The 10,874-nt window shown below is 40.9% G+C and overlaps 2 protein-coding genes across 2 annotated transcripts; both read right to left on the bottom strand.

Moving 5' to 3' along the window:
* Positions 1-4,527: 4,527 nt before the first annotated feature.
* MELLADRAFT_86756 (uncharacterized protein) lies at positions 4,528-5,167 on the bottom strand (the record flags this gene model as incomplete). Its single annotated transcript, XM_007403470.1, has 2 exons — positions 4,528-4,574; positions 4,642-5,167. 2 exons carry the CDS (start codon positions 5,165-5,167, stop codon positions 4,528-4,530), a joined length of 573 nt encoding a protein of 190 aa, XP_007403532.1.
* A 2,295-nt stretch (positions 5,168-7,462) lies between these two features.
* On the bottom strand, positions 7,463-9,413 carry MELLADRAFT_101002 (uncharacterized protein; the record flags this gene model as incomplete). The annotated part of the gene is made up of 11 exons (XM_007403469.1): positions 7,463-7,501; positions 7,578-7,605; positions 7,632-7,714; positions 8,051-8,136; positions 8,255-8,281; positions 8,359-8,486; positions 8,562-8,566; positions 8,612-8,781; positions 8,871-8,888; positions 8,931-9,022; positions 9,385-9,413. 11 exons carry the CDS (start codon positions 9,411-9,413, stop codon positions 7,463-7,465), a joined length of 705 nt encoding a protein of 234 aa, XP_007403531.1.
* Positions 9,414-10,874: the final 1,461 nt, after the last annotated feature.

The following is a 10,874-nucleotide window of genomic DNA, read 5'->3' as shown; positions in this document are numbered from 1 at the left end:
TCGATCTGCCGCCCACCTACACTGAGACTCTTGAGGCTACCACGAAAGACAAAAACGGTACCTTAGATGCTTTTGTAAGTGGGCCGAAGTTCAGCGTGGATTTATTGAACATGATACTCGTCATGTGGATCGTTCGGCACGCCCTCCCTTGGGTCCGGTTTGAAGACGTTACCCTCCGCGCGGCATTTGATACCATTAGTCGAGGTGCCACAGTCCGATCTAAGACATGGGCTGCCCAACAATCGGTCGACCTCTTCTCTGAGTTGCATAATAAGGCCATTACCGCCTTGCAAGTAAGTAGCTTTTTGCTCTCTCGCAGTCCAACACAAAACTAATATTTGCTTATTATCTGTGTCTCAAAACAGGAAAACAAAGGACGTTTTTGCTTGATACACGACGTTTGGACGACAAAAGGCAATCGATTTGCCTTTGTCGGAGCCTCCGCAAATTATGTCGACAACAGCTGGGAATACAAGTCAACGCATCTCACTCTGAAGATGATCAGTTGGAGGCACTTTGGGGTTCTTCTAGCCCGACCAATTGGTCGGTTCTTGATCAAGCACAAGCTCCATAAAAAGATAAGTGTCCTTTGTTAATTTCATGTTTAATCTCTATGTTTGTTTGGTTATTTTTTTTCTTTTTAATCTTTTTCTTTCTTTATATTTACATCATCGCTCAGACCACCGATAGTGGTGGTAACAACGGCACAATGGCAGCCGAACTTGAATCGATGTTCTCACAGGCTGATGATCCAGCTTATTGGGATAGCTCGACTCACCATGTTCGATGCTACGCCCATAAGCTTAATCTGGTTGTTGGACATGGTCTCAAGGCCATTGGTCAGAAGGTAGGTCGTACAAAACCCTCGATTCCCCACGGTGCTACTCTCCCTGTGCCAGGAATTGAAGTCAATGACGGCGAGGATCCAATCGAGTATGGTACGGAATCCAAAGATGATGACGATGATCTTCCAAATGACGCCGATGGTGTTGATCATGAAGATGAAGACAACATTGACGATGTATTAGGTGAATATTTGGGAGTGGTAGCTTGTGACAAGGACAATGCCGTTGCACTTGCCCTAAACAAGGTTGGTTTTTCTTTATCTTAATATTTCATTTCCAAACTTGCAACTTCCTTATTGATAATTCTTTTTCAATCTCATGTAGGTAGATGCAGTCTGTGGACAAATAGCAAGCAGTGCCGCGCGTCGAAATGATTTCAAGACCCGCGCGGCTCGAATGGGATACAAAGGCCGCATGGTCAAGCGACCTTGTAAAACGAGATGGAACAGCCATTACGACTGTCGCAAGGTGGCTTGCGAGGCACAGGAGGTACGCTTTCAACAAGTATTGTGAATACTTTTCATGAACTGAATGTCTAATTCTTGGAACTTCTGCTGACAGGTCATTAACTCGATGATCGCTGCCGATCGCAAAGCACGATTCTTCAAAGGGGTTACGATCTCAGCTTCCAAGTGGGAAGCTGTTGAGCTGGTCAATAAAGTATTGAAAGTAAGTCAACATTTTCACCTTTTTTTTATTGTCCACTTTTACTTATCAACTAATGCATATGTTTGCATCGTTAGACCTTTGTTGACGCAACAGCCAGAGTAGAGGGAGACTCCCCTACTGGCTGTATTCTCCTTGCCGAATACAAGCGAGTTATCACCGAGCTCAAAGTGCATCAAGAAGACTGTTACGCTTTTCCGAGCTTAGATAATGCGATCACCATTATGATCAAGTGGCTTACTGATTACCAAGATGAAGCAGCCGAATCCGAAGCCATTGTTCTCGCCACAATCCTTAATCCACGTTTTCGAACCAAGTTTTTCACCCTCCATTATCCTGAACATGATCTTCACGCTAAACAATTGATTACAAAGGCCTTTTATAAACTTGTGGAAGAAACTCCTGTGTGCGAGCCAACCCCAACATCCGAAAACAACAACAATTCAGATGAGCCAGATGTGTTTGATGTATTTGGACAATCTGAAGCCGATACAAGCAAGTCTACGGAGCTGGAAGATTATTTGAATGGTAACAATAAGATTAGAAAAGATCAAACCCCTCTTGAATGGTGGAAGGTCTGTGTTCTTACTTTTTTCTTCTTTCTTTCTACTTTCTCTATCATCACTCCTCCTGACTAATTTTGTCTTTGATGGACTGGCAGGAACACGAACACCACTACCCTACGCTTGCCAAACTTGCACGCGACTACTTGGCGATATCAGCTACGTCTTGCGCATGCGAGCGTACATTCTCGGCCGCTGCCGATGTCTGTACGCCTGCACGAGGCAGTATGTTGCCTAAGACCATGGAGCGGTTGGTCGGGTCCCAAGCTTGGTTAAAGGAGGGAATAATACCTGATGGAGCGTTTGCAGAAGCTGCTAAGGTACTTCAAGGCTACACAGACAAGATTTTGAAAAAAAAACACAGGCAAGAAAAAATAATCGATAGTCTCTCCCTTTATCTAAACATAACACCTTTTATATAAAAAAAACCTTTTTCTATTTCTGTTTTTTGTCCACTTGGTTCTTGATAGTATAGTACACGTAGTAATCAATTTTTTAGAATGAAATACAACTTTTTTTATCTTGCCTCCGATTTTTTTGATCCTGCCTATATAGCGCAATATATAGCGATATCATAGCGCTCACTGCACTACGATATTGCCGGAGGTTTTTTTTTGAAAAAAATTGCAATCGGGTGCGCAGCGGTTCATTGCGGAGCCGGCGCATCAATATGCCGGGGGCCCAGAATCCGTAGCGTTTCGCAGCGGTTCCGGCGTTGATTACAGTCTGCGAATCGAGGGTCAAAGTCACCCAAACGTTCTGTCTCTAGACGGGCATCCCTCTTGATCGTTTCGTTCCGGTCTCCGGGGTCCGCTAATTTGCCGTCGGAGTTCCGAATAGTAAGCACCGTTGTTCGTATTGCCATATCGTACCGAAAAGCCATTGGCCAACTCCTCCTTTCTCTCATAATTGCGAACACGTTCTCTTTATGGACCTTGAAACGCTTAGGCCCCGTTTGGGAGCGGTGACAAAGTGTAATGTACTGCAAAAGTGTACTGCATTTTTGGCCCCAATAATGCAGTAGAGATGAAAACCCGCACTTGTAGTGTGGTACAGTTATAATCTCTGTTTTTGGTCATAATCGTTTGGCAATTCAACACCACTCGCGCTGATTTTCTCCTGACTGTGGTATGTATGTATGTATACCCACAAAACCTCTGACATCGTTCGTTCTCGATCCACACTCAAACAAACTTAACAATCTTTTATCATTAATTCACTTGCTCGGTCATCGTAACTCATCAAAAGTTGTGAACCTCATCACCAATCAACTGGAACTTTTCTCTTGTCAAGGAATCATCTTGATCATCTTTTTCATATTGTTAGCGAATTTGAAAAGATACATATCCTTTGATATTCATGAGATTGATTGAAGGAGAAACAAGGTTATCAAAGCAAGTGACAGAATTTGAGAAGCGACGAGATTGATTGAGGGAACGGTGGATTGAAGGAAGAAGTGATAAAGGTACAGTGCGATGAGGTCGATTGACGAACTGATACATATTGAACTCGTGGTTGTCTTCATCTTGAAGTGTGAAGGTATTGAAGATGGGTTGATAGTGAGTTTTGTAATCGAACGGATGGAAGGAGCCGATGAATTACAAAGGGAAGGGGAAGAGATCAAATTTGACGAAGTCCCCTTTCACCGTGCGGATTTATTTTTCATAAACAGGTTTTTGTCAATTATCGCAATACCACAGTATTGACAGATTATTGTCTAAATACTGTGGTACAATACTGCAGCAAAATAAGGTACCAAACGTGGTAAGATCATACCACTGTGGTATTGATGCGATTACAAAAATACCGCGGTAAAATAACCGCTCCCAAACGGGGCCTTAGCTAGGCCGACATGTTCGTAATGCACCAGATAGGCCACGAAGAGATCGAAAGCTGTCACCCACTCTCCGAAGGACATCTTACACTCTTCTGGAACCTCCATGCCGACATACTTGTCATCTTTATCTTTCAAAGTTCGGGGGCGAGAAGTTGTCCTAAGCAGGTCCAATTTCAACCAATTGATATTGAAGATAGACAGTGGTACGTATCCCACTAGTGGCGAGAGTTTGTCGTGCCAATGTTTTGATAAACTGACTAGACCGGTGTTTTCTATGCCCTTGGTACTGACTTCGGGTTTCGATTTAGCAGTTGACTTTGACGTGTCAGTTTCTTTTGAAGACGGAGTCGCATCATCGTCGGTATCTTTAGTTAAGTCGAAACAAGGAGCTTGTTTGGAAGTCGGGTTGGCAGGAGTCTTAGGTAGGCATCCAAGTCCTGTCGTAAATCCATTAGGCGTCACTGAGCCTGAAGCATTGTTTAAGGACAATCCATTGGCAATCAACCAAGAGTGCATGCCCTTCGGTGGGCTAACCACGGCAGACGTCGTGTTCCTGCGCGGAGGTGACTTATTGACTGGGACAGCAAATGGAAATACATTGTGCGATTTAGTACTATTACTCGGTCACACATCTCTGAGAGGCATCACCTCGCGGTGGCATCACTTGTAAGTGGTAATCACTTCGCATGTTGCGGCATCACCCTAGGTGGTCAATTCAGAGAAGGCTTACCGGTTGCATTGCCTCCAACGTTCTCTTCAGCGATTAATCCTGTCGAGTTTGAACCTGCCGGGTGGATGACGGAGGTACGATTGGACCCCTGGGTTGTACCTAAACCCACTTGACTGATTGCTGACAAACCGCTTCCTGGTTGAAGATTAGATGCCGAAGGCGCTCCAGGAGTTGCACTTCCATTTGCGTTGGCGCCCGGCACTGTGAGTGTCACCGACGGGGTTCCGCCTTCCTGGTTCCTGTTCTCGACAGTAGGTCTAGCCGATCCTCTAGCAGTTCGACGACCTCTTCCCCGGTTCCCACCTCGTTGGCTGCTCGTCGCAGTAGGCGTAGCTTCCTCAGCGGCAGGTGACCGGTCGGGCCCCAATGGGGGATTCGTTGTCTGTTCAGAATCTAATGCTGGGACGGACGTCGCTCTTAATCTCACACTTGACCTTCTCAACATCTGAGTAAACCTTTCCGTGTTAGACGTATTTCCTGTGGAAGTGTCTGTTATTACAGGGTTGTTGATGTTATCCGTTGACATGTTGAGTTCAATAATGAAAACTAAGAAGGATTTCGAAAAGAGAGCTTCAAGCCAGATGGCTTCAAGTAGGAGATGAGAGAGTGAAATTCCCCGGATCCGAGTGTGGGATAGTCGACTATGGGGAAGTTGACGCGTGGGGGAGAAAGCAGGAGTGAAGGGATTTTCCTTTTACTCCAATTCTTTGAGCTCGCGTCGGGAGAAACCTACCCTTGGTAGAAGGCTGTTTTCTCCCACTTCCCATAGGCCGACCCCGCCACTCATCGTGGAAACAGACGGTACCGTTGTGCCTTTGGGTACCGTCTACCATTAATGGTTTATCAGATGATGTGATCACTCCTCTGCAATCACTGTTAAGCCAGATGATATAGGTGTCACTGTTAACTTTATAGGCATATAGAGATTGATTGTATCAAATTGCTTCAATTCAAGGGACTCTAATATTAACTGGATGTGCTCCCACCAGGGCCTTGCTCCCTGTTTAGTACCATAGAGTGCATTCAGTATGGTGTCCCTGATGAGCCGGCAAGGTCCACCTTGAATGCACTATGCAATATGCATTAAGTGATATGTAGTATGCACTGAGGTCATTTTAACTTGTACTTGGGCAAAATCCTGTCCGCTCAATTTTAGAATCAACTATAATTTGACTTTCAATTTTGACCCAAGGAATTCTCACCTCAACACCATTTTGACAATATCTTTTGATCCTGCCAATGGCATGGCTGCTGCACCAGCAAAGGAGCCAGAAGGTTGCCCAGTTGCAACCCTCGAGAACAATTTTGATCACTTGACTGGAGTGTCTGGTTGTACCCCAATCACTGATTGACTTTCACTCAACTCCCTTTTGAGAGAATAGAGACAAACTCATGACACCTTAAGATATGTTGAGTTGAGGAAGGTGGTAATAGGTGGTGTGAGGGCTTCTGTACAGTGGAATTTAATTTGTAAAATTTGAAAAAACGTGTTACACACTGTAACAAAAGAGTCAAGAAATTTCAAATGGGACTCCTCAAGGGAAAATTTGGTAATGATGGTTTCTTGGGACGTCCCAAAAATTCACATTTTATAAGCATTCTGTGAATCACAGTAAACTAGCTATCTAGCGGCGGGCGCCGCTCTAGCGGCTGACACCACCTTGAGGCTCAAAGGTTGCAGATACTCTCAGTTTGCAAACTGGGAATTGAGGAAATTCATCAAAATTTGTGTATTGTGTACATCACTCAAGTTACACTACACCAAATCAATAATTTACCGTGGAGTTTAGAAAAGTAAAAATGTAGAAAATTTTCAGCAATGCGTGAGAGGTTAGAAAAATTTGATGAAATTATGGTTTAATTGCCTGTGGTGTCCCATCATTCTTCACATTTTTTCATATTTTTACCTGCAGTTTTGAAGATGTTGCAAAGAAAAATGATTTGGGGTATATCTTGTCAGAAACTCAGATTTTGTCCAAAACTACCAAGGCTTGGGCAGAAACTTTTGAGCACTCACAAATACAACAATTTTCCTGCCATAAATTTGGCAGTTGCAAATTATGAAAGCCACACACTGGGTCTACAGTTTTGATTTGAATGCTAAAACCATTACAGCAATGTTTTATAAGCTTTTCTAGCTTTGCTGATGAGGACCGTGATTGCCGCGCTTTCTGTGTTGTTGGACACACACCACTCATTAAAATGTGTATGTGGTAGAATAAACATGTAGCATTCAAAATGTGGAGACATTACAGATTTTGATGCACATTTGACAATTATGTTGCTCCCACAAGGTTAATGCCTCAATGACTGCCAGTTTTGGACATAAACTGAGTTTCTGACCTGATATACACTGCTGCCCTAAAAATCTGAAAAAATATGCAAAATGATGGGCACACATGGGGGGACGCATCCCTTATTTTTCCACATTTTTCTGACCCCTTCCACCTTGTGTATAATTTTCTATGTTGTCTTAATTTCCTAAACTCAGCGGTAAATTTTCAATCTGGCGTAGTGTTATAATTCAAAACCACCACACAGGCACAAGTAGTAAAGCAACAAAGAGTAACAATTCACTTATTTAATACAACTTCCCCACAACTAAAGTAGAACATCTAATAAAAGTCTAAAAAAGGCATAAAATTACAAACAGAAATAAAATCTAAGACATGGAATAAAATTTTCAATTAACATTGAAACAAACAGTTTACATCCTTGATCAACAAAAAGAGAACCAAGGCTGATCACATTTAAACTCTTGGTAAAAAGACTATACAAACCTGTTCCTCATTGGGATCACCTTTAATTTGGATTTCCGGGTTCATGCCTGTAATTTGTTATCAAGCCAATTCCCTGATTCCTGTTTGCAACATGAGAGGTGTAATTCACAATAAATTTCAAGATAATTTTGATGCAACGCAGGAATTTTTACATACCATTAATTTTACACATGTTACACGTCTCCTAAATAAACATTGTGTGTCACAAACAGTGAAACTTGATAATTATGAGGTCTGAAAAATGGTGCAATGCAACAGTTTTCTAAAGCTAAGATCCACATTGGAAGAGTATGCTAAGAAAAGTTCACAAGCAATTAAAGGATCTTCAACTTGTCCTAATATTTTGCCCTATTTAATTACTACAAAAATCACACTATCAAAATAGATAATATTTGTAATTAAATCAAGATTTCTTTTTCTCCTTTTTGATTTACGCCATATCAAAGTTATAAGCTACCACTTAAAGTTTTCCTAAGGAAGATATTTTTTGCTTTATGAACCAAGACTCCTTCCAGAAAAAAATCTAAATTGATTGACAGATTTAGATGCATGCTATACAATCATCAAACAAAATCAAACTTCAAATTACTTGTGTGTTTCTGTTTCTCTAGAAAGAATTGATGGCTTACCTCTGCTTCAAAATCAAGTAGTAAACTGTCTGTTGTAGCATGAGTTACATGTGCTGTTAATGACCTACAAAATACATCTCTCAAATCTAAATAGGTTTTCATATCCAAGGAAATTATAGGTAGAAGAAAAATAGGCTGAAAAGACTTGAGAAACAATGACTCAAGTGAAGAAGTTTATCAAAAAGGGAGGGACAGACAGCTAACACGTGAAATCTGCAGATCCAGCAGGTGCTAAACAAAAGAAAAGAAAACAATATCAGATCTCTTTTTTCTTTTTTTCTTCCTCATAATTTCAAATGAACACATACCAATCTGAATATCAAATTGAACTGATACAGTAATGAAATTCCACATTAAAGCTTCTCGCAAGATAGGTTTCTCAATAACAGGTGGTAATTCTTCATCAGTAGCAGAAGTAGTAGGTAAACTGATACTTCTAGAATCAGCATTGGTCAAAAGCAATTTTGTTTTGTCGCATCTTCCTAAGCCAATGATAGACACCAATCAGTACCTAAACTTCAAAGACAAAATGTATTTTAAATGTAGGAGTTCAAAACTTACATTCCAACCTGGTAGTAGTACAAATCTTAATGCTCTTAGTACATGTGGATTGAAATAACACCCAGCAGAACAAACTCCCAAGAAAGATGCAGTAAAAACTCCTAATCCGATTAATCTTAACGGTTCTTGGCCATTATTTTCATATAAAAATGATACTGGAGCATTGGGATCTATCACAATACCAAAATCCAATTGATGGTCAGAATTAAAAATGCAACATGTTGTCAAATAAGATAAGTCTTCAAAATTTTTGTCTTACCTAGGATAGGTGTGTCATCTAAATTTCATAATTATACATCAAGAGATTGTTCAAATCCACTTTCAGAACTTTGGGAGGTTAATGGAGGGTTCTCTTGTGGGTTCTCTGAATATAACCTTCTTAGGTGTGGATGTGATTTGTTGAGATTGAACCTTGCATGAGAACCAAACGGCAATTAAACCAGATTTAGTCTTAATGGTGAAATGATTGATTGAGACAACAAAGACGTGGATCCGACTTTGATTGCACATGTACTTGAATTTGGATCCAAAAGATGTGTGTTGATTGGTAGAATGAATGGTGGGATTTTGAGGCCAACTTTTCTAAGAAAACTCTCCTTTATAACAAATTGTTGGAAGCTTACTATGTGTGCTTGATCGGTCAATTTGTTTGGTAGTATATCATTGGATTGACAAAACTCATACTTGATGGTTATTGGTGTTCCTGTGCCAATAGCAAAAGAAGTTGTTAGTTTTTTGAGATTTAATTGCTGGAGATCTGATTCAGCTTTCACAGGAGGACGGTGGAGTTTGATTCTTTCATAGGGTTTTCAAACAGAAGATAGACTTGAAAAGCTTGGTGTAAGGACAAAACGCACAAGTCTTGTTTTCAAATCTGTTTGTTAGATGGAGGTTGAAAGAGGTCGATTGTTCTTGAAATCAAAATTTTGTCAATTGGCTGATGTCAAGTTTCATTAGGGGTACACAAACATGAAAACCCGACCTGAAAACCCATGGACAAACCCCATGACAGCCCGGTTGTTTTTTGGGTTTTGTCCAACGGGAAAGCGGAAAACCCATGGACAAAACCCAAAAAACAATCAGGTTGTCATGGGTTTTGTCCATGGGTTTTTAGGTCGGGTGTTCAAGTTTGTGTACCCCTATTGGCAATCGATTACAATTCTGATTACTGATTGCATGTGCTTAATTGTAATGTTGATTTTAGATTTCAAAAGGCTTGAAATCCAAGAAATCACAAAATCAAGACCTGGTCCGTGCGCCCGGCAGTTAAGTTGTGACAGCTGTCAAACTTACCTGGCCAATCAAAGAAAATACACATGTTAAAATCACAAATCTGAGATGGAAGTCTCTAAACTCACCACACCTTTCATTAGTTGGTGGTGTAGCGGTAGACAGTCAAGTGGTTCTGGATGTTGTGTAGACGAGTTTTGCGTTTGACTCGCGCTTTTGCTTTTTGTGCAAGTCTTATTTTTGTCAAGATAGTTAACAAAAAAATGTGAACAAAAAATGTAACGCAACAACAAAAGTTGCTGTTTTCTTTGTTTTGTTTCATGACAACAGGCAAAGAAAAACAAGAAAAACTTGCTTCAAAAACGTTCTGACAGTAGCAAAAGCAAGAATTGAACTCGAGTAGTCAACAGTCAGAGAGGCAAACCCCACAACACACCAGTGAGTTGCTCAACCAAGCAAGCTACAGCAGCTTTGAGATCCAGGCAGACTGGGGCTCTTTGTAGTCATAAAATGGGATCTTTCTGTATGTATTTTCTTCGATTGGCCAGGTAAGTTTGACAGCTGTCACAACTTAACTGCCAGGCGCATGGACCAGGTCTTGATTTTCGATTTCTTGGATTTCAAGCCTTTCGAAATCTACTGTACACAGTTGGGTCAAATTGAGTGATATGAGTTCATCAAGATCGAGATTGATAAATTCATATGATCCCAAATCTCCATAATGTAACGCACAAAAGAGATCAACTTGGTGATTTTGTTTATTGGTCAATCAAAATGTGAATTATTTTCTTTCTCAACCGGTTAAAATGATGATATAAATCTGATTTATTTAGTATTGATGTTAATGTTAACTTGATTCAATTCAAGCCATATGATCCAAGGTCCATCCATGATATTGATGTTGTTGACCTGATTCGATTTGAAGTGAACAACTTGAGCTTCATCAGAGTGATGTCAAGAAGAGCGGAGATCTGAATTGATAGCATCAAAACCTTTCCTTACAAAGGAGGTTGAAGAGGTCAAGTCCATTTCA

The sequence above is a fragment of the Melampsora larici-populina genome, assembly GCF_000204055.1.
Source record: "Melampsora larici-populina 98AG31 unplaced genomic scaffold MELLAscaffold_1, whole genome shotgun sequence".
NCBI classification, from domain to species: Eukaryota; Fungi; Basidiomycota; class Pucciniomycetes; order Pucciniales; family Melampsoraceae; genus Melampsora; species Melampsora laricis-populina.
Note: the sequence above shows the minus strand (reverse complement) of the source record. Positions and strands in the feature narration are given on the sequence as shown.